The sequence below is a fragment of the Hippocampus guttulatus genome, chromosome 13 (genome assembly GCF_054856545.1).
Source record: "Hippocampus guttulatus isolate MCC_2025c chromosome 13, RoL_Hgut_1.0, whole genome shotgun sequence".
Taxonomy (NCBI): Eukaryota; Metazoa; Chordata; class Actinopteri; order Syngnathiformes; family Syngnathidae; genus Hippocampus; species Hippocampus guttulatus.
The window spans coordinates 7,372,492-7,397,163 of record NC_141273.1 but is presented as its reverse complement, the minus strand read 5'-3'; the positions used below and the strand labels follow the sequence as shown (position 1 = coordinate 7,397,163).

General features: G+C 44.5%; 1 protein-coding gene across 1 annotated transcript; it reads left to right on the top strand.

Moving 5' to 3' along the window:
- Positions 1 to 266: 266 nt before the first annotated feature.
- Positions 267 to 23,437, top strand: pkdccb (protein kinase domain containing, cytoplasmic b). The gene is made up of 7 exons (XM_086128026.1): positions 267 to 2,931; positions 8,308 to 8,421; positions 11,694 to 11,965; positions 14,349 to 14,428; positions 15,997 to 16,104; positions 20,608 to 20,784; positions 21,294 to 23,437. Exons 1-7 carry the CDS (start codon positions 2,389 to 2,391, stop codon positions 21,383 to 21,385), a joined length of 1,386 nt encoding a protein of 461 aa, XP_085984152.1. The 5' UTR covers positions 267 to 2,388; the 3' UTR covers positions 21,386 to 23,437.
- Positions 23,438 to 24,672: the final 1,235 nt, after the last annotated feature.

Here is a 24,672-nt window from a genome sequence, read left to right as displayed (position 1 = left end):
GAATGGTATCATTTTGAAAGTATACCTGTCATTTCAATGACTGCTTGTAATTTTTCCTAGTTATAACAATACATACCATATCTGTATATGTAGCAATTTATTGAAAGACTATGCTTTTTGTAAATACATTCACGTAAGATAATTTTAAATAATATAGACAAAGTTGGGTGGCACGGTGGTGGACTGGTTAGCATGCTGGCCTCACAATACAGAGGTGCAGGGTTCAATTCCGGCTCCGGCCTTCCTGTGTGGAGTTTGCTTGTTCTCCCTGTGCCTGCATGGGGTTTCTCCGGGGACTTCGGTTTCCTCCCGCATTCCAAAAACATGCATGGCAGGTTAATGGACCGCATGTGCCCTGTGATTGGCTGGCAATCAGCTCAGTGTGTAAACCGCCAACTGCCCGAAGACAGCTAGGTTCCTGCACGCCCATGACCCTTGTTAGAGGATAAGTGGATTAGAAAATGGATGGATGGATGATGTTGATTAGCAAAATCTTTGACAGCGCCTTATATCTCCACAAGGGGGTGCAGATTCTCCATAGGAACACCAGCGATTTACATTTTGGTGCCAGTTTAAAAAAAAAAAAAAGTTCAAATATGCTGCCCTGTGCGGTCACACATTCAGCTCATTCTAGAAACCACTGCTGAGTACAGGGATGGTTTGCGGCAGGAACTACTGTTTGCAGAAAACTCGGTTTGGTTTCCTGACAAATGAGAAGAGCTGCAACAGAAGTGGCTGACATGTATGGTGTTAAAAGCACTGAAGTTGCACACTGCAGATGAATGGATTGTGTTCATCCTTAGAGGCTCCAGTCTGTAACCCATTTCTGTTGACGTGAGAAGACAAATATGATTACACAGTATCATGTATTGCAAGGTACACAACTACAGAGCCCAGGCAAGATTGCCAGTTGTTAAAAGAAATATGTTATTTTCTGATTGAGTTAATGTAGAAATTATGTTTTGAGTATCATTTCCCTTAAAATGAGTGCTCAAACCTCAAGATAATACGTTTTTCGGGTGCGCTGGCTTAAACAGACAAGCACGAGTGTGACAAGCAAGTGGCCATTAATGAGGGCGGCTGGCAGGATGGATGCCGGTCTGGCTCTGCTTCCTAATAGGAATCATGGCACCCGACCCTGGCAGTCTCGCGGCGGCCACTTGAAAAGGCATGGACCAGTAAAAGGAGAGATCAAAGTCAGTTTAGCGGTTTTAAATGAGAACCATAGCAGGGATGAAGGCTTTTTTTCATCTTTGTAATGTGACCTGATTTCTATTTATTAGTGTGCATCACTGAATCACAACAAGGAACTGACTCGTGAATGAGACTGGCTTGAAGGAAGCACAGTCACTTTGATTGGGTAAATTCATCACTTTGTACAATGTTTATCATCAATTACATGGTAATTTTTGTAATATCTGGTTAGGAAGTGTGTGTGCGTGTGCGTGTGCGTGTGCGCGTGTGCGTGTGTGTGTGTGTGTAACTCAATGAGACCCACCAGTAGCACTGATAAAAAATTGTGCCCCTCCCCTCAAGCTTAGCCCTTGTGTATGTATGGATACGGCATAGAACCTTTGATATTGCTCACTGTCTCAGCATGTAGCATGTGGCAAGTAGCCAGCGAATGTATGTTACTGGCCACATTTTTATGTCATCTTCCAACCCTGCGACATTCGCAAGAAGCGGGATTGAAATGTTTTCTCTTAAAAACCGCAACAACCAGCATTTGTACATTGTTTAAGCCTCACTGCCACAGGAAGTGGACTCAACACAAATGGTTACTAGGCAAACAAAACATTACTTCCGGTTTATGCCGTAAATTGCACTCATAAATCACATAATATAAGGTGAATACACTTGAATATCAGTTGGATCAAAATTAACTCAATTATTGGTCCTGCTTCTTGGGTCAATTTGACCCAACATTTTGGGTTATTTAGTACAAATGGCACTATTTGTCCAAAACAACCAACCAAAAAAAGTTTCAAATCAACCAATCTCTTTTCGACCCAGCATTGGGTTATTTTTGATGTAACTGTTTCAACACACGCAGACCGAGCAAACAACAATGCTCACAGGCATATATTCTTTATCCTCCGTAAATAACAACCCATGTTATTGCATCTTAGCTGCACCGCGCTTCTGTTTCATCATCAAATTTGTGTCGTTATGTCTCAGTGTTAGCAATGAAACATACAGCAGATGATGGTTGGTGGTGCTGACGAGAACTCCTGCTGGCAGGCCTGCCGGGTGTAAAGTTACGCGCGCAGGACACACCCTCCGCTGGGAGTTTCCACGAGGAGTAGGAGGAGGAGCGACGGAGCTGATCACTTTTCATTTCCACCCTCTAATCACCAGCAGTCGTCCTCCTCGCGCTGGCAGTGGAACATGCCCTCCGCCGTGGGCAAGTCGTTACGCGCGGCCGCCGTGCTGTCAGTGGCGGTCCTGTCCTTTCTGGTTTGCTTGCTCCTCGGCAGCGTGCGCCGCCTCGGAAGCGGCCACGGGGATCTGGATGAAGAGTTGGCGTCTCTCCGATCAGCGTTGAGCCACCAACTCGCGCAAAGACACCAAGAAATCCTCCCTCTGCTTCCTCCCGGCCGCGACAAGGAGCTTTTCTCCACCTGGGATTCTAATCTGTGGGCCGAGTTGACGCGTGGCTCCTCCAGCAACGGGACCCCGCTGGGTTGCGGAGCTCTGCGGGACATGCAGCCGCTGGAAGTGCTCGGCTCCGGGTACACCAAGCTGGTGGTGAAGGTGACGCTGGCCGGAGGGGAGCCGGTGGCGCTCAAGATGGTCAACGAGCACGGCATCGACATGGGCAAGTGCGTTGAGGGCTTCAAGGACCCCCACGGGTGCCGTCAACTGGTCTCCTACAAGCTCAGCAAGGAAGTTGTCCTCCTGCACAGGCTGCGGCATCCCAACATCATCAAGGTGCACCTTCATTAAATATTATTGTGATTGTGAAGACCTTCTCATTCGCTTTAACTGACTTGACAGTGCTTTTTAAAATGTAAGCCCTATCGGGGTATTTGAGTCGTCTCCCGCAGGCTACCTTTGTGAAACCATATCATGCAGAAAGTGATTGCTGTATATTGCGAATATTTGTGAATTCGTTTTACATGGCTTGTCAGAAATACTCTCACGGGCCCATGATCTTAAAAGAAAGAAAGAATAACAAAAAACATTGTAAAATGTCCAATTTAATAAATAATGCAGCCCTTTATGCCAAATGTCCCAAAAGTTTTGCAATCAAGTATTTCTATAGTACTTTTCCATCTCTAAAGTGCTTGAAACGGAAGTCGCAGAAGGCACAGAGTAGAATGAATGTGATTCAAAGCTGTGCTTTATCATAAAACGAGGCGCAGTCATGCAAAATGTCAGTTTGCAAAAATCAATCAATTGATCGATTGATCAATAAAAATCCTCTAAAGTGCACATAATGTATTCATACTTCATATTGCAGTATAGCTAAAAGTGAGAAAACAACAAGAAACCTATCACAACTTTGCAACTTAACTGGATGAATTCAGCATTCACATCTACCCAATTACCTCTCCGGGAGCCGTCACCTTACCGTGGTGGAGGGGTTTGTGTGTCCCAATGATCCTAGGAGCTAAGTTGTCTGGGGCTTTATGCCCCTGGCAGGGTCACCCATGGCAAACAGGTCCTAGGTGAGGGACCAGACAAAGCACGGCTCACAAAACCCCTTATGACAGACAAAATCGATGGCACTCAGTTTCCCTTGCCCGGACGCGGGTCACCGGGGCCCCCCTCTGGAGCCAGGCCTGGAGGTGGGGCTCGTTGGCGAGCGCCTGGTGGCCGGGCCTACACCCATGGGGCCCGGCCGGGCTCAGCCCGAAGAGGCAACGTGGGTCCTCCTTCTCATGGTCTCACCACCCGTGGGAGGGGTCAAAGGGGTCGGGTGCAATGCGAGCTGGGCGGCAGCCAAAGGCGGGGACCCTGGCGGTCCGATCCTCGGCTGCAGAAGCTAGCTCTTGGGACATGGAATGTCACCTCTCTGGCAGGGAAGGAGCCCGAGCTGGTGTGTGAGGTAGAGAAGTTCCGACTGGATATAGTCGGACTTGCCTCCACACACAGCCTGGGTTCTGGTACTAGTTCTCTCGAGAGGGGTTGGACTCTCTTCCACTCTGGAGTTGCTCATGGTGAGAGGCGCAGAGCAGGTGTGGGCATACTCATTGCACCCCGGCTCAGTGCCTGTACATTGGGGTTCACACCGGTAGACGAGAGGGTTGCTTCCCTCCGCCTTCGGGTGGGGGGACGGGTCCTGACTGTTGTTTGTGCATATGCACCAAACGGCAGCTCAGCATACCCACCCTTTTTGGAGTCCTTGGAGGGTGTGCTGGAGAGTACTCCTGCTGGGGACTCCCTTGTTCTGCTGGGGGACTTCAATGCTCACGTGGGCAATGACAGTGAGACCTGGAGGGGCGTGATTGGGAGGAACGGCCCCCCCGATCAGAACTCGAGTGGTGTTTTGTTATTGGACTTCTGTGCTCGTCACGGACTGTCCATAACGAACACCTTGTTCAAACATAAGGGTGTCCATATGTGCACTTGGCACCAGGACACCCTGGGCCGTAGTTCGATGATCGACCTTGTGGTTGTATCATCGGATTTGCGGCCGCATGTTTTGGACACTCGGGTGAAGAGAGGGGCGGAGCTGTCAACTGATCACCACCTGGTGGTGAGTAGGCTCCGATGGTGGGGAAAGATGCCGGTCCGTCCTGGCAGACCCAAACGTATTGTGAGGGTTTGTTGGGAGCGTCTGGCGGAATCCCCTGTCAGAAGGAGTTTCAACTCCCACCTCCGACAGAGCTTTTCCCATGTTCCGGGGGAGACGGGGGACATTGAGTCCGAGTGGACCATGTTCCGTGCCTCTATTGTTGAGGCGGCCAATCTGAGTTGTGGCCGTAAAGTGGTTGGTGCCTGTCGTGGCGGCAACCCTCGTACTCGCTGGTGGACACCAGCAGTAAGGGATGCCGTCAAGCTGAAGAAGGAGTCCTATCGAGCCTTTATGGCCTGTGGGACCCCAGAGGCAGCTGACGGGTATCGACTGGCCAAGCGGAACGCAGCTTCGGTGGTCGCCGAGGCAAAAACCCGAGCGTGGGAAGAGTTCGGTGAGGCCATGGAAGCCGACTTCCGGACGGCTTCGAGGAAATTCTGGTCCACCATCCGACGTCTCAGGAGGGGGAAGCAGTGCACCACTAACACTGTGTACAGTGGGGATGGGGCACTGCTGACTTCGACTCGGGACGTTGTGAACCGGTGGGCAGAGTACTTCGAAGACCTCCTCAACTCCACCAACACGTCTTCCTTGGAGGAAGCAGAGTCTGAGGACCCTGAGGTGGGCTCTCCTATCTCTGTGGTTGAAGTCACCGATGTGGTTAAAAAGCTCCTCGGTGGCAGGGCCCCAGGGGTGGATGAGATCCGCCCGGAGTTCCTCAGGGCTCTGGATGTTGTGGGGCTGTCCTGGTTGACACGCCTCTGCAACATCGCGTGGTCAACGGGGAGAGTGCCTCTGGATTGGCAGACCGGGGTGGTAGTCCCTCTTTTTAAAAAGGGGGACCGGAGGGTGTGTTCCAACTACAGAGGGATCACACTCCTCAGCCTCCCTGGTAAGGTCTATTCAGGGGTGCTGGAGAGGAGGGTCCATCAGGAAGTCGAGCCTCAGATTGAGGAGGAGCAGTGTGGTTTTCGTCCCGGCCGTGGAACAGTGGACCAGCTCTACACCCTTAGCAGGGTCCTCGAGGGTATGTGGGAATTCGCCCAACCAGTCTACATGTGTTTTGTGGACTTGGAGAAGGCGTTTGACCGTGTCCCTCGGGGAGTTCTGTGGGGGGTGCTTCGTGGGTATGGGGTACCGAACCCCCTGATACGGGCTATTCGGTCACTATACCACCGATGTCAGAGTTTGGTTCGCATTGCCGGCAGTAAGTCGGAATCGTTTCCAGTGAGGGTAGGACTCCGCCAAGGCTGCCCTTTGTCGCCGATTCTGTTCATAATCTTTATGGACAGAATTTCTAGGCGCAGCCGAAGCGTTGAGGGCGTCCGTTTTGGTGGCCTCAGTATTGCATCCCTGCTTTTTGCAGATGATGTGGTGCTGTTGGCTCCTTCAAACGGGGCTCTCCAACTCTCACTGGAGCGTTTCGCAGCCGAGTGTGAAGCGGTTGGGATGAAAATCAGCACCTCCAAATCTGAAACCATGGTCCTCAGTCGGAAAAGGGTGGAGTGCCCCCTCCGGGTCGGGGGAGAGATCTTGCCCCAAGTGGAGGAGTTTAAGTATCTTGGGGTCTTGTTCACGAGTGAGGGCAGGAGGGAGCGAGAGATCGACAGGCGGATCGGTGCAGCGTCTGCTGTGATGCGGACGTTGTATCGGTCTGTCGTGGTGAAGAAGGAGCTGAGCCGAAGGGCGAAGCTCTCAATTTACCGGTCGATCTACGTTCCAACCCTCATCTATGGTCACGAGCTATGGGTCGTGACCGAAAGAACGAGATCCCGGATACAAGCGGCCGAAATGAGTTTTCTCCGCAGGGTGTCCGGGCTCTCCCTTAGAGATAAGGTGAGAAGCTCGGTCATCCGGGAGGGGCTCAGAGTCGAGCCGCTTCTCCTCCACATCGAGAGGAGCCAGATGAGGTGGCTTGGGCATCTGATTCGGATGCCTCCTGAACGCCTCCCTGGTGAGGTGTTCCGGGCATGTCCCACTGGGAGGAGACCCCGAGGAAGACCCAGGACACGCTGGAGTGACTATGTCACCCAGCTGGCCTGGGAACGCCTCGGGATCCCCCGGGGAGAGCTGGAAGAAGTAGCTAGGGAGAGGGAAGTCTGGGCTTCCCTGCTAAAGCTGTTGCCCCCGCGACCCGGCCCCGGATAAGCGGTAGAAGATGGATGGATGGATGGACATCTACCCAATTACTTTCAATGAAAAAGCAAGTTAAATGTATTGCAATGTTACTTTTTAAAGGCCAAATGAGAATACAAAAAGAGTTTTCGCACTTTAATGAATTCAAAGCTTTACCCTTTACAGTACCAGTAATGATGAACTCCTTTACATCACTCTTTTAAGTAAAATGTATTTAAAGTGCAACTTTCATAGAGCCAAAGTACCCCACTGAACAAGTACACAGAATGAGAATTTTTCATCGTCAGTATGATAATTAACTGATCACAATTGATGGTTGGATCCTCCCAAAGCTAATGAATGTCAAACCAACAGTTTCTGCATGTGAATGGATGGGGAATTGCTCAATTGACAACGTGTTTAAATATAGAAAATGCAAACTCGGCTTAAAACACAAGCATGTTAAGCAGACTAATTTTCATCCCACCACTTTTGGAAATATATATATATATATATATATATATATATACACACACAGTATAATATATATATTTATAAAATATAATATAATATATGGGCGGCCCGGTGGTCGAGTGGTTAGGTTACCTCACAATGCAGAGGTCGTGGGTTCGATTGGCTCCGGCCTTCCTGTGTTGAGTTTGCATGTTCTTCCCGTGCCTGCGTGGGTTTTTCTCTGGGTCCTCCGGTTTCCTCCCACATTCCAAAAACATGCATGGCAGACTGATTGAACACTCTAAATTGTCCCTAGGTGTGAGTGTGAGCACGGATGGTTGTTCGTCTCTGTGTGCCCTGCGATTGGCCGGCAACTGGTTCAGGGTGTCCCTCGCCTACTGCCCGAAGACGGCTGGGATAGGCTCCTGATTAAATCACAGCGTATACTATGGGAAATATTTAACACTGACTTATGTTACCCAAACTGGTTGATTTGTATACAGTATGTCAGATGGCTCTTCTAGGGTTAAACATTTTTATGCAAATTGGTCTTTTTTTCTAGCTATTTTAGACAATTTTACTTCCAAATTTGACGAAGGGTTTTGAGAAGTTGTTTTTATTTTGTTCCAGCATGCACAACAAAGCAAGGTCCATGCTTAGTGGGGTTTACTGTTTTCACAAATTTCGAACAAATGAACAAAAAAAATCCAGCAGGCACACTCATCTTATTATGTGCCCATAACATCCATGTGTCTCACATTGGGCCTACCATCTCACAATCCCAGTTGCTGTGCAGCACCCTACCATCTAATTCAATTAAATCCATTGACCCCTCCTGGCCTTTAGGGTGACATTTTTCCACGGGCAGACAATGTGCCTCTGTGCTCTCTCTTTTCCATCCACTCATTCCCGTCACAACCCACTTTTAGTTTTCCCAAATCCCCAAAATATGACAAAGTGCCGTGTCATTCCCTGACATTTCAATGTGGTTTCAACAGTTGCGCGGTCATTGTGCTGGAGACGAGGGAGGCCGAGTGACCGTCATCCTGGAGCAAGGGGACCCTCTCCAGATGCTCCACCTCCTCCAGAGCCCCTGGGAGGACCGCTTCAGGGTAAGATCTTAATGTTATTTGCATACTTTGTTGCTGAACCACAGTCCTGTTGGCTGAGCGCCTCTTGCTGCCCATATTTGCATGAAGGCATGCCCAGCCCTCCAGATGAAGGCTGAAACTTTAGGAGCGCCGACATCTGTCTCTCAATGTATTTGATGAGGCTTGAAATGGAGATGGGATAGGTTAATCCATTGCAGGCCAGGAATGTCATCTCGACGCGTGCGCACACACACACACACGACACACACACACTCTTTTAGCGCAACCCCCATCACAGGTATTCTCACAGTGGGAGTCCACAGAGGCCGACTTTATTCTGCAACGAGTGTGTGCTGCTGTGTTTGAAATAAAAAGAGCGACTTAGGGGGAAAACACTCAGAGCGAGCACTCATCTTGATTTTGGAATATAAAACGCAATTAAAAGTAAGACCAAAGACCAGAAAACTATTTTGAACGGAAAACACATGAAAGTGGCGCTGATGTCAATAGTTTTTCAAAAGTAGAAAATGCAAACTTTGTTTTCAAATGCCATAATTGTTTGACTGATTATATAAAACAAAAAATCTGTAAAAATAAATGTCTTCTAAAGTGGACTCACTAGAGAGAAGGGTGTTGTTAACAACCTTCCAAATTTGAATGATCACGAAAATCACCTACTATACAAAATAAGACTTCAAAATCAAAATCACGCCAGTGGTTGGATTTACTGTCATAGCAGGTCTTTTCCACGGCACAACAACGAGTCACTCGAAAGCAGTGACGCCAGCGTGAAGCCCTTTCTGTACATGCTGGCGATATCAAGTCAGACTTCATTTTTTTATTTTTGTACCCTCGCTGTTCCATCTTTCTCTGCATGCACTCACAGGGAAGAACGAGGCACTCAAAAGATTCCACGCCAGCCCGGGGCCCCTGTCCACACGCTGGCTGTAATGTCAGACTTTTTTTTTTTTTTTTGCCTGTTTCCTTCTTCCACTTTTCTCTGGGTCACGTGCGCACACTCAAGGCAGACAATGAGGCACTCCAAAGCAGCCCTGCCAGTGGACTATCAGAAGGGAAGATGCATATTTGTAGGCATAGCTACCTAGCAAGCCTACTGCATGTTGCAGTTACATCACATAACCACTGATGCGAAGAAAGGCTCTCAAGTCCATATGTAATGACGGAGGGATGACTCATATAACGGCCGCGGTGAATCACTCTGCACCGTTTTAGCCATGCCCCAAAAAAGTCTAGAAAATGGTGGCAAACAGTTTAATGCTTTCTCTTCACAATCTGGTCCTACAGTCTCGCTTTTTGCACATGTTTTGATACATGTCAAATCTCTGGCTTCACGTGAGTGTTAAAAATCAATCATTCAATACGTATGAATGACTTTTTATGTCTGTCAGGATTGCATTGAATGTTTCTTTACTCAGTGACCAAGCTAACTACTGGCCTGATAAAGACGGATACAACATTTTCAGTTGTTATGACGTTATTTTGACAAAGTTGTATGTTCATTGAGGCGTCATGTCAGGAAACAACTGCGACCCCATACACCAATTTCTTTCATGGTTCGGAGAGAACCAAGAATGAAACTATAGTACATTGGCTCATTCATGACTTCACCTGTTCCCATTTCTCTCCAGTTATTGCTGAAAACCCCAACCTATTCATGTTTTTCATGCTCTTTTGACAACACCCCAAGCTGCCACAAGATGGCACCAAAGCCCTGGTTAAGTCGGAGAGTCGTAATTGGTGTCAAGGAGGTTTGTGTGAAGTTATACAGAACATCTCGACTTAGAGAGAGGTTTTGTATGTCACTTGTGTTTAGATAGGCTCTCAGTGGAAGTTACGGCGAGTCTTAGCCGTATGCGTTTACACGCACGTTTTTGGTGCGTTATTCACATTTTAGAGAGGCCCTAATTATGCATCTTACAGAATCTTTTGTCATGTTCACTTTGTTTTGGGAGCATGGTCATCTGTAGTTCAAAGACCTTGAGGTTGTACGAAGTCATTGTCATGTACATGTAACCCTCACAATTTAGAAAAATCAGGGTGTCGATGCTTTAGTCTGGTTGTGCTTGATACTTGACAACAACAACAACAACAAAAATCCTGAACCACCATGCTGCGCAGGCCACTCGGTGTCAGCTTCATGTGTGAGGCGCTACACTAATCCAAGCGGTGTCTGGTTGCACCCACTGCCGTTTTTACTGTGCCAGTGACGTACAACTCGGAGCTTTACAGTACCCTCAGTATACTTGGACTGTCACACTCGTTGCATGGTTTGTGGGTGTGCAGCGGATACCTTCATTTTGCTGTTTGCGGCCGTCTTGTTTTTCGTTTTTCAGCCTTGAGCGAACATACTGAAGATAATGAAACTTGATTACAAGATTCTGTGTATGAAACCCAAGTAGCTTGGCTGACTCACAAAAGCAAATGATCATGTTTTCCTGGTAATCATTGGCTATATGAAGTAGCAAATGTTTTGATATGTTTTGAGAATTATAATCCAAAATGTATTGTTATTTTGTTTGATTCCTTTCTCCACCCTATTGACTTTATTAATCTCACAAAAAAAGGGTAAATGGTGTGTGTGTGTACATGGTTGCACAAAATGAGATTTTCTGGATCCAGTTATATTTCATAAATTGACAACTACTCAAAAAGGTTATTTGGACCCACATACTTTTATTTTGTGCAACCAAGAAAAAAAAATATGTGTAATCAGTTTGAAAAACTGGCGAATTCGGCACTCACAGAGGAGAACATATTCCGTCATAATGATACTAAGCACATTTTGCAGCTATTCAATTTTCTGGAGAACCCATCTTCCAACCCATCACGACTTTTCACTCAGGTCAATGCAATAACATCAATGCTTTGGCATCATCCGGTGACATCTCAGTGCACTGAGGTATATCGAAGTGAGTTGAGGAGTTTCATTTCGACATACAGTAGGCAGTGCTTTGCTGACATCTTCTGACACCTAAAGGCAATTCTAAACCTTCTTAGGGGTCTCAGTTTGCTTCAAGGGCGAATAGCAGGGTTTCACAGTGAATACCGTGCCAAAGCGACTTGTGAAATAAATACCGAATAGGGATTTTAAAAAAAAAGACACGATGGGATCTATAAAGGGGGAAGAAAGTAGATTACAGTAAATTACCTTTTAACATCAATAAACAACTGTCTGATTAATCCCATCTGACTATCTTAACAGGATTACCTCTCTGCAGCTGAACAAACAGTGAAGCAGATAATGAGAAGGCTTTTGTCTTGTGTCCCTGCAGGTTTGTCTGGACCTGGTTCGCCTGCTCCATTTCCTCTCGCGCTCTCCACTGGGATCGGTGGCTCTGCTGGACTTTCAGCCCCGCCAGTTCGTCATGGTGTCGGGCGAGCTCAAGCTCACCGACCTGGACGACGCCAGCGCGGCCGACACGCCCTGCGGCCGACACGCCGATTGCTCCCTGCAGTTTCCGCACCGAAATTTCACCCTGACCTGTTCAGCCCGCGGAGTGTGTGAGGACCTCAATGAGAAGATGAACATTTACAATGCCTATAGGTAAGCGGAATTACTTGCACGCTGCACCTGTAATTTCCCCATTACGGGACAAATAAAGGGATGTCTTATCTTATCTAAGCAGAAATCTAGATACTTGAAAAAAAGACTGGTAAAAGATTCAATAAAATCTGTAATTAAAAGCAACCATATAAACAAGATAAATTACATAGTTTTACCTCTTTCAGGTGCTTTAAACATGATGAAACTTAAAACACACTTAAACTGATTAAAACACTTGAAAAATATTTCTTAGTTGCCTGTTTGGACTCTCACATATATCCTGTTCTGCATGGTACAATGAGAGGACAAACGTGCTTTGCTTCAAGCTGTATTTGCACTCCAATTTGAAGTTAACTGTTAAAATGTCACATGAAACAAGACAATGAAACATTGTGTATTTACAAATGCTCAACCAGACCATATAATTTCATCTAATATGTGTTTGTTAGCTTAATGCTAAAATATGCGATACGCTATTGCTGGACTCACAGGAACGAGCATAGATGTTACGGTCATCATTAATCTTGAAACAACCGCTACTTTAACACACGTGACACAGCAACATATACAAAGAGCATACAACAAATCTCACAGGCAGATATTTGCTCTGCTCTGTTGGAACAACAGCGGCTACTAGAGCTTAATTGGGTGCTACTCGGCAGGGGCGGTTCTGGATCAATTTCACTGACGGGGCCGGGCTGGGGCCAGGGGTTTTGATGGGGGGGGCACATTCAACCCAGGGCTAAAAAGACAGATTCAAAATCTTATTTGACTTTTTATTTCTTCAGACTTTGAAATTGTAGTCATAACATTACAGTGATGAGAAAAAAACAGTATTAGGAGGGCTAAAATGTCTGCAAGCGTAACAATATATCTGTTGAGAATATTCAAGCCAGGGGATGATATGGTACCAGCCTGCCAGGGACAAAAATTGCAAATACACTGAAGCTAGATGTTTTACATGCATATAATTATCCAAATTTTAAAAGGCAATGTCATATATATTGATCCTTTTAAATAAAAATTAAAATAAAAAGGGAGACTAAACAAGTTACACACACACGCACACACAAACACGCGCGCGCACACACACGCACACACACACACAAATAGCACTCGTGTCGTGGTAATTTCCTTCTCTGCGGACTGCTTCTCATTTTCCCGCTCATTTTTAAATGGTGCAGCGCACTAAAGGGTCAGACTAGAATGTTAAATCACGCACTTTGGTTCCACCTTTCGCGTCGGCGACTCGGCACGACTGCGTAATCTGCGCTCGGAGGGGGGCCACAGGGGGGGCCAGAATCGGTGCTACAGGGGCACTGCCCCCCCCCCCCCCCCCAGAACCGCCACTGCTACTCGGCCTGTTCTCCTTGCTCTTAATTACTCTGCATCTCTTGCAGTCGACCTTATTCCTGCCCGACGCTAAGTTGTACAACAGTTAGGGCGCACACTTCTAAATTTGGACTTTCACTGTAAAAGTAAATCAATACAAAAAGCAGTCGCAGTCAAATAGCGCCAACATTCCTCTCAATCAAAATCAGTGCTAGTACACGCGTGCAGCGTGAAGGCCTAACCATCACGCACAGATACTTCTGTCCGCAATGGGTCCACACGAAAGACAACAAACACCATGTGACAGAACAAAAGACTAAATCATTTACATTAACCGTTTCATGCACCAATAATGCTCACCTGTAACCTGATAACATGATAAGCTGTCCACTGTAGTAACCGCTGTCCCTCAAAGGGTTAAATTAGCTCAAGTTATTCAGTGCATCCGCCACAAAACAGTCTTGTCGGCAAAAACATCAAACGATTCTCTTAAATAAGGTCTTGCTCCTTCGTATCTGTGGCATCATTCGCAGTAATGCACCCCGCGGGGTTCACATTACTCCGTGTGGCAGCTGTCCCTGTTCCGTCCGCCGCATAAATACCGTCCCCAAAATCAATCAGTCAATGAATCAATCTAAATCTCAATCGTGCTTGACTTCACCTCTCTGGGTTTGGGGAAAAAAGCCTCATTTGACAAAATAATAAATTAGAAAATACAGATCTGTTTCCTTCAATATACGGTGTAATAGTAAAAAGGGTGTCAGAAAAATAAATACTCAAGTTTCAAATTCCTGAAAAATCTTCTCAAGTATAGTCATAAAGTATTTGTACTTTGTTTCGACCTACCATTGAGTGCTGTGTTGACACAACGTTGCTAGTGAAGGCGTACAGGAGCTGCAGATTTGAGGTTTACGGGTGTGATTCATAAAGCGGCGAAAAGCGAGTCCTGTCGCGTTTGATCAGCCCTTCAGATCCTTGACAACATTATGGTGTCGAGTCACGTTCCATGATGGATGTGCTCTTTTCCTTTTTTTCTTCTCATGCCTCCCAGGTACTTTTTCACCTACCTGCTGCCTCACCAGGCCCCGCCCGGCCTCACACACCTGGTGGCACGCATCATGAATGTCACAGGTGAGCAAAAGAGCAGCGCCTTAACACAGCATCGCTATAACTTCACAAGCTCACGCATCACTTTGTTATTGTGGTCTTGTCATGACAGGCCCCTGACGTGCCCTATTTAACACTCCACAGCGAGCTGACAGGTGACAAGATAATGAATACAAGTTATGAGGAATATATGTACAAAAAGATTCCGACACGCCTTTCAATTGAGTACAGAATATGCCACGGGGGAATACATTGGATTCATAATTGCCATTTTTGGGTACGAAACACATTTTTGTGTTTGTAGCGGCACTGTGGACTTGTTAGCTCGTTAGTTTTGAATCCTCTCGTGCCCTGCACATTTCAAAAGCATAATTTGTCAGGCATCAACTGGATAAATAGTAGCCTACTTTTGTGAATACATAATTCAAAACATTATCGCAGCATCAGAGTCATAGTACATTAATTTTTATATAATATAGCATTGATCGCTAGCTTTGATTGTATGTACTGATAACGTGCTTCGTGAGTGGTTTGTACGTCTGCCTTACAGTTGCGAACTTTTGGGTTCGAGTCTCGGCTCTGGTCTTCTTATGTGGAGTTTGCATGTTTTCCAGTGCTTGTGTGGGTTACTTTCCTCCCACATTCCCCAAAACCTGAACGTTCAATTGAAAACCCTAACTTGTCCGTTAGTGCGAATGCGAGTGTGAATGGTTCTTTGTCCGTATGTGCCCTGGAGAATGGGATGTACCACATGTCATGTAATGAGGACAAGCACGACAGAAAATGGATTTATGGATGCATGTAAAAGGCATGCCCAAAAAAAAAAAGTATTTCTGCCTTTAATCTTTATGAAAGCTTTTTTCCCTCATGGATGCAATGTCATTCAATAGCCATCCGATAGTTTGGCCTTAAATTGATTGATTTATTTTAATAGATGTCTTTATTTATTTATTTTCAATGCTTATTTAACAAGTTGGACTGTAGCCTAGTTAGCAGCATAAACATTATAATTTTGCAAAAAGGCCACATGAGAAAATAAATGCTTGCCAAGGGCCAAAGCAACATGCAAACCTCAACTTGGTCCAGCCATTTTCCAATCCGCTTAACCTCACAAGGGTCGCAGGCGTGCTGGAGCCCAACCCAGACATCTTTTTCGGCAGCAGGAAGGGTACAGCCTGATTTGGTTGCCAGCTAATCGCAGGCCACACATGAGACGAACAACCATTTCGCGCTCACACTCAAACCTAGGGACAATTTAAAGTGTTCCATTGACCCGATAGCTCGCTCGCTAGATAGATTGATTGAGAGATAGACTCAGTGGTTCAACTCCTACTATGAAGCTTAACTCTTCAGCTTGCCAAGACATTTTTGACAATCCTACACTTGCAGATTCCAAATGTTTGGCCCTACTCCTTAGTGAACTTTAACCTCACAAATGTTCTTCTAGATGAATGGACAAACATTCCTGCAGACACACTTCATATCATTTTCCCAAGAGAGAAAAAGTCCATATTTTCTTCCTCCTTGTGTCCAAATAATTTTGTATACATAGCGGGACTGATTGCTGTGCCGAATGAATTGTCCGTTTGCAGGTGAGCTGAAAGCCGACATCAACGAGACGCTGGATGCTTTCGAGCACATTCTGCACCTCTACCAGTCTGGGCTGCACCTGGACAAGCTGCCTTCATCTGTACTGCGAGGTAAGCCCGCTTTTTACACGCTACACCGACCCCACCTTCAGCGGACACAATGCCGGGCCTTATTTGAAAAGGCGGCACAGTCTGCACCTCTGTTTTCATTTTGTTTCAGAGGCTGGGAGCGTGTGTGTGTGTGTGTGTAAGGGGGTGAGGGGTCCGGTGGTCTCTTGCTCGCTTGGGTTGTTTTGACAGGTTATTAGGCGGCTGGAATGAGAGGACAAAACCAACAGAGTGAGATTAATCCTTCGTGTCTCCAGCTCAGAGAGTCTGTCGGGATTGGGATACACGGAAAGTTTGGCCACAGTTTTTAAATAAATAAGAACCACTCAAGGCTACGTCCTGACTTATTTTACCATATAAAGCCTTTTTCTTTTGGAGGTTTTATCCTCTAACTGTAAACATTTAGTAATTCTAATGCAAGCCCTCCTTACTTGCAGTCTATGAAATATTAATAACAAAAAGACTGGCGACGTTCCTGTGGTGAGATTTTTTCCACCCCCCCCAGATGCCGGACTGTTTATATAGCAGCTCTTTGTGAATTTAATCGTCGATTGAGGGGAAAGAGGACACGGGCGCCGAAGCTAACAACCAGCAGGGAATGTTTTAGCTTCGCAGGAAGGTGCCACAAGTCAAGCCTCCGCATGGTTGATTGGGAGTGCGATAAGCGAGCCTCAAAAATGTGTATATTATTTCACATTTTTGTGTGGGAGTTTTTGCACCGGTGTTGTCTGAAGTGACTTAATATGCGGGCTCAGTTGGGTTTTTTGAAATAGCAGGCTAAGCTGTGGGAAAGTGGAGCGAGCAGGTTGTTTCCATGCGTAAGGTGAGAAGGTCACAAGCAGTCACATGACATCCAGTTGGCCACTTTCACTTAACACTAACGCGATCTTGTCTGAAGCTGCTTTTTCTTGTTCAAGTGTACATGGAAGGAATAAACCAGATCAAAATAGAGCAGCTAATTGTGATTTTTTTTTAAACTCCAGCAAACTCTTGTAGCAATTCACAAAAAAATGTTTAATAAGTACATAAAGAAACATGGTGTACTGTCTCAAAATTCTGATATTCTATGTTTGAATCCCTGGGCACTCCATCTTTCTCCCACATTACAAAAATATACATATTAGGTACATTGGAGACTCTAAAATATGTATTTGCTGATCTCCATTACTATCATTTCCTGTATTTACCGATTGGCTGGGATCGATATCGTATAATGATATGGCTCATGATGATCATGTTTTTAGCAGGGTTCTCAATCAAAAATCCTGCCTTTGCAAAGACAGTATTGTCATAGGTATGAATTTAGAAACTTAACCTGAAGTTTAATATTGAGATATGAGTTTGCAGTGGTGTACAACTATCCCGCAATAATATGGTTATTTTTGCCGTGACTTACCAAAAAAATTATCAGGAGGGGCGAGGCTAAAATTACTGAACTCAACCTTAAATTCATAAATATTACTATATCACGTTTTATATTATCCTTATTATATTACTATTATTATTATTATTATCAAAACCTTATGTGCTACAGGAAAAATGAAGGCAGTTTTGGAATCGGCACAAAAAAAAAATCTAGAAAAGTTTACTTGCACTCACAAAAAATGGAATGAAAATGTGTTGACCAGTGTTATCGGTATGTGGGTACTCCTGATTCGACAGCAAACTAGTTGAGACTGAATCAACAGCACATCTGCTCGTTGCAGCCAAGTAATGCGCTACATTTTGCTTCAAGATGTGCTATCGATTAATATACAGACTTTTCCTGGCAAAGATGAAAAAAAAAAGGGGGGGTGGCTGGATGATGTCAGTGTATGATCAAAATGTGTGCGAGAGAGACAGAGTGAGTGTCAACAGGTGATAAGTCTTATTTTTCAAATGGCTCGCAGATGTAAAGTACATTCTCCACAGATGAGAGGCACAGCTGAGGCTAATACGACATTTAAAGTGAAGCGTTGGAAAGGAAGATAGCTTTTCTATGCATTAGACCGTTTCCCGCCCTAAACGTGAAGCACAAAGGGAGCTTTCATCCATACGTCCCTGGTGCCCGAACAGCTGAGGTCGGTCACCTTTTCGCTCCACAACAGGCCTCATTTCTCCCCACCCGAGTAAAGATCCTCTGAACACTCCTTGTTCTTCTCCTTCTCTCTTCATCCCCAGAAGGCTGACCCTCGTGTCTTTTTTCCCCTTTAACAACACACACACACACAGACACACACACACACACACAACCCATACTATTTAGTGTCTCCTCTCTATGAACTCCCAGACTCAGCTTGTGGCTGTGTGCAGGCATGTGTGTGTGTTTGTGAGTGTGTTTCTCATGGCTAATGTGGAGCAGATGATTTAAGACAGGCCGCCTGACTGGAGGAATTAGAATGATTAATGTAAGGCAAATGTTTGGGTCGAAGCGGGGGTGATGCGTTCAATGTGGCGCAGCACGCTGGGAGAGGAGAGCTCAAGATGTTCTGGATAGGCATGGTGCAATTACAAAAGTTGCGGTAGGCTAACGATATGTTGAGTAAAGGGAGTGAAAAAGGGGCCACTAAAAAGGACCAAAGGCAAGCGTTTATTTTGATTGTAATTTGCTTTTGTGCACGGTGCAGACGTGAGCCACAGTCAAACACAATCTGTTTCTAATCTGGAACAACGGTCATTGAAAGGAATATATTTTTCATTCATCTACTTTAGAGCCAAACTGCTGCCATCATATAAGCTTTTACTACTAAGGCAATGTTTGAAATATAATACAATAGTTTTTCAAAAGTGCTATTAATGACACGAGGTGTCAGTGAAATAAGAACTCATCCCTGGTGCAGAGACAGAGAGGAAGTCACTTTCACTTTGTAAACAGTCACAACAGCAAACACTGTCAAGTGTGGCTGGCATTTCTGTGTAAAACAGTTTCTACATCATATTTTCCATAACTGCAGTGCGGCAGTTGTTTTTCATAATGACCAAAAGTGCAAATCATGGTGTCTTCTTTTGGCCATTCAGACCACAGAACAATGTGCTTTAACTCTATACTGTGCATGTTTGTGATGCTACATTCAAGAATGCGTGGAAGGCAGAAATGGCCAAAAACAAACAAACGACAGAGCAAACACCACAATAAACTAGCATTTGTTTGTGACGAGACCTTTAGCAGTCCTTTTGCGCAGCATTGGTCATGTCAAAATAATATTTAGCAAATAACTTCATACAGAGAATGTGAAATAAATATAGCAAGTAGTATAATCATTGTAATTTCGCAGAACCTTTGTAGTTTGCTATGGCAGTGGTCCGTGGACCAGGCTGCACAATTCTATTAAAAAACAAAGGTTTTTTTTCTTTGTTTGTTTTTCGTAAGGTACAATTCCTCTCCTTGAGTTACGAGCATTTTTTCCTTGAGAGTGCAAATCTGGAATGCAAGTGCAATTAGCAGCACGTTGTGAAATAGTCCAAAAGAAAAATCAACCAGAATGATGCCTGAAGATGTTGAATGCCACTTTCAGTTGAAGTTTCATGCCAAAATTCATATAAAACTAGGAGAATTACACGTTGTGTCTCAAAACAAGCGCATACCTTAGCCTTTAGTCGGCTAGCTTAATGCTAATGCTAACACATAATGGGAAACATGTGTCGCGAGATTTTTCTGTTTTCACTCATGACCTGAGTTCCTGTGTAGTTTGCTCAGCGTAATCCAGCTTCTTCCCGCATTCCAAAAACATACATGTTAGGTTCTTTGAAGACTTGTCCACAGGTGCGAATGTAATCTCAGTGTGAATAGTTGTTTGGGATCGGCTCCAGCTCACCAGTGGCCCGAACGAGGCGCAAAATTAATGGTTGGGCAGACAATCAAATACTTGTGGGGATTTTTTTTTTCTTCTGAATTTCTCAGTGACTAATGCGTCATGCATCTTTGACATTGTTTTATTACTTACATGAATGCCGCCGCTCGCCTCTTGACTGGTACTCGTAAGAGGGAGCACATAACTCCTACTCTGGCATCCCTTCACTGGCTCCCCATTCATTTTAGAGTTATTTTCAAGATCCTCTTATTTGTTTTCAAATCTCTGAATAATCTCGCGCCACCTTACCTCTCTGAGCTCATCCGCCCCTACACACCTGCCCGGCGCCTCAGGTCTGTGGACCAGACTTTATTAGAAGTACCAAGAACTAAACTGAGGCTCAGAGGGGATCGAGCCTTTTCTGTTGCTGGTCCCTCTCTCTGGAATGACCTCCCACTAAACATTCGGCAAGCCTCCTCGCTGCCCATCTTCAAAACCCTCCTCAAAACTCACTTGTATTCTTTGGCATTCGACTCAGCATGACTTAGATTTGTTCTTGGTTTTACTGTTTGGTGCTTTCTACCGCCTTTATTACCGATTTGTCTTACTGTTTATTGTGCATGTTAAATTGCTCCATGTACAGCACTTTGTATGCAGCGATGGCTGTTTGAAAGTGCTCTATAAATACTGTTGACTTGACTTGACTTGACATGAGACTGTGTCATGTTGTGTTCAGACTACAACGTGACGCGAGGAGTGACGACATCAGGAAACACAGACTACCATTGCTGGCCGTCCTACAGCCAGCAAAGTTGCGTGCTGTCCGTCCACAGCGCCAGTGAGGCGGCGCACATCTGCAACTCGCACTCACAGTGCACCAGTTTCACTCTGACAGGACAGAAAACATGGACAGGTCAGTCAAGTTTACCACTCACTTTCATTTGTCTTAACATTTGGCTTCTTGTGGCCAAACACTAAAAATAAGTAGGACTTCATTGCAATGGGTGATCAATTTGGCAAATATACTATCGACCCGAATGCCTTCTGAACAACGTCGATCGATTGAGCATACAGAGTAAATTGTTTGCATGATGATTTTAAACTTCTTCCATAGTGCCGTAGTTTGAATGTGTGAATTGTCAGTCAGAAAGAGTGAGGTGGAACACAGGCCGTAGTTTGTTTTACCAACTGGTAAGTTTGTTTCCCAGTCTGTTCCTGGCTACTAGGCCACCAGGCAGCCTTGCAATTTTCTCTACATAGCTGTTTACACAATTCACACAATTCATCACACAAGTCCAATCACTTCCTGCCACACCCGGTGCCTCTTGTTTACAAACGTTGAAATGGTATAGCTGAAATAAAAATAAAAAGATAAAAAATAAAAAGATGACTGGTAATTAATATGTGTTTCTTGCCCTACAGGTAGGCCGTTGGCTACTTTCAGGAGTAGCTTCAGTCTTCTGGTGCCTGACGAAACCTCTGAGGTGTATGTGAAGCACAGCACTGCCGGGTAAATGGTACGCATGGATGGGACTTGTAATATCAAAGACTGTATGGAGCGAGCTTATGTACTCCCAATGATGTGAAGCAAAAAGCAACATGTTGCGCTTAAATTAGACGAGTCCCGCTGCGTCAAGCGGCGCCCCCAGCTTTGCGGGAGAGAATTCACAGCCAAGGCGGGTAAATGTGACTTATTTCTAGGCCTTACGCATATTGCACTCATTTCATGCGTCTGCCAACTCACCGCCTCTGCCAACTGCTACTTCAAGGGATTTCCCTTCAGATACAATTAGGGAAAGAGAGCCTTGTGCTTTTTTTCCTTTTCTCTTTTCATGTTGCTACCTTGACTTTATTTGCTGCTTGTTGTGAAGCCAGCTCCCCTGTGGTGGGCTTGTTGGTTAGAAGTCGAGCCGCGGCATCAGCCCAAAAAGCCAGAGGACAAGGAAAGAAAACAAGCTCTTATTCAAGTACAGGCTGATGCGCTGAGGTGCCAACTGTTTTGTCACGGCTTTTGGGACTTAGCTGCACTGTGATCTGAATAGGAACTTTACAACCCCGCTTTTAACTTGGGGTTGATGTCTGTTTGTACAGCTAATGTAGCATTTGAAGCTACAGCCAGGAGCTTGTTTTAGCATTGTGCAGTGAATAGAATGAAGTGCAACATTTCGTTAGCGTATAAAACTACAACTGGGAACTAATTACAAATAAACCTATATTCAGCAAGTAGTTAGCATAACCTAGCATTATGATGTCACAGCCGACAGCTAGTTAGAGGAAAATAGCATATAACGCTAAAGCCAATCAGCAATTATAACTCAGTCTAGTGAATAAAACTAACGGCAACACCTAGCTAGTGCAAGGCAGCATATGACACAAAAGCTGGGTGATAATTATAGCAAAGTCCAGCGAATCAAATTGAGCTAAGACAACAACTAGTGAGCGCAAGATCATATTTGAAGCTCACACACGGAGTTTATAGCTCAGTCTAGCGAATAAAACCACTAGTTAGCACAAGGAAGCGCATGCAGTTAAAGAAAGGATTAGTGGCAGTGAGCCTAAACTAGCATTACGACACCAACAGCTAATTACAATAAATGAGAGCAAGCTAAACGGACATTTGAGTTAATGACATTTTGGGGCCTGAAATTTTAAATATTCCAAAACTGGTTTCCAAGCAAAGTTGTTTTCAAACTTTCACTTTTACAGTGGTAGTCTGTAAAAATGGGAAACGTACTTGCAAAGTAATTGTGGATAAAATGATATAGTATTTATGCCTTCTCCAACAAAGTGTATAATTTACTGCACTATTAATTCACTCAGTGGGGATGCATTAAGTATGTCAACAGTGTGACATCATCAACTGCTGGCCTGGCATGCACATAGCAACACTTTTGTAAGTTCAGGTGAATGTTTTTTTTGGGGGTGAATATGACAACAGCCTAGTGAAAAGTATTTTTAATTGGCATTTTTCAAAAATATGCCAATTAATAAATAAATGCAATAATATACATGACAGGCCAGTAGTTACCAATTTCACTATGTAAAGAAACACCTCAAATGTGTACCATCTGATCTTCTTCCTTCACAGAAGCTCCTGTTTAATGACCTGTGTGATATCTGAATGAAAGTAATGCGACTATACTGGATGTAGTTTGTTGCGTTAAATGCGCTTTGTGCCGACATTGCGCCGACATGATAGTTTTCGCGTAATACAGCTTTTTAGCATTTCTCAGCTACTAGACGTGACTGTTTTAAAAAATCTGAACATGAATTGAAATCGTTTTTTTCTGTTCAATACAACCGCTGTAAACTACCACTTTTTACAGCAAAATAATTTCAAATCATTCCATTTTGTTTACATCATTTTATAAACGAGTTCATTTAATTTGTCTGAGGTGTCATGATCAAATGTAATTGTTCTTACATGATTGTGCTTTTAGAGTTTTATGTGCACCTTGTGGGTGAAACCATTATTTTCAATGGAAAATGAGTCAGTCTTTTTTTTTTTAAATACTGCACCATATGTAACTGCAGAGTCTTATTTTATAAATGTGTACTTAAATTGTGTCTGTGTTCATTTTCTTCTTTATTTTATGAGGTTTAACAATAAGTAGCACCTGTGTTTGTTTGTCTGTACGTGCTTGTATTTGGGGGCTCAAATGTGGTTTAGTTTGTGTGCTTGTCTTTTACGCCCCACGCCTTGAACATGCGGCCTATCTGAATGAGTTTGGCCCGCAAAGCTCCGGAGCTCAGCATAGTTTGCACAATGACTACGGAATGCATTGAAATGCCGCGTCATGCTGAGCTCATTATGGGCCTTAATTAATACTAATGTAAATGAGCACACCTACTGGCTCTTTCTCATGGGGTGAGAGAGTTACTGTAAGGCAAAGGCACAGTGTTTGCACAAGAATGGGGTTGAGGTTGAGATAAGGGCATGGCTTGCTGGGTTTTGAGAATTCTTGACTCACATCAACAGATGCCAAACAACTTCAACAGATTATTTAAAAAAACAAAAAAGAAATACAATTTTCACTGAAGTGGAAAAAGCCCGTCTAGTCCACAAATTACACTTTTATGGTGGCGTCAGCGGGAAGGCCCAAGGGTTCAGTTGGCCTCACATTGGTCCCCGGCTGTCTGGACAAAGCCCATTGATTAGTCAGATTAACATTAAGATAAGCAGGCTTTCATTCGATAAAAAAAGAAAACTGGATCAACGTATTTTAACTAACTAGAAGGACTGGTTGAGTGGTAACATAAAATTACTGGCGACTGGGGAAGTTTTCACTCATTGCTACAACAAATAATAAAGATAAAAATCTGAGGGTAAAAACTGTTTCTTGTTTTTAAGCAGTGAAAAAAAAACTTAGGCTCATTATATGAACAAAGCACAACAAACTAGCCAGCAGCTATTAAGCACAATGTGGCACATAAAGCTAAATTCGCTGACTCCCTTACATGGCATAATAAAACTACAGAAAGTTTTCAATCGTGTACTTGGGATTCGTTTGTCCGACATGTTGAAGGTTGAGATTGGGAGCGTAAGATAGACTTGCAATGGAAAAACTAATTGCCTGACTTGTTTTTGTTTTGTTTCTGGCTAACCCTCATCACTTAATAATAATAATAATAATAATAATAGATTTTATTTATAAGCGCCTTTCAAGACACCCAAGGACACTTTACAATAACAAAAAACACAAAACAATACGGGTAGCATTGTTATACATGTTCTCATCTCCTTAGAATGTGCTAAGAGAAGAGGAACTTTGGATGCAGTAGCAAAGACATGACACGATGA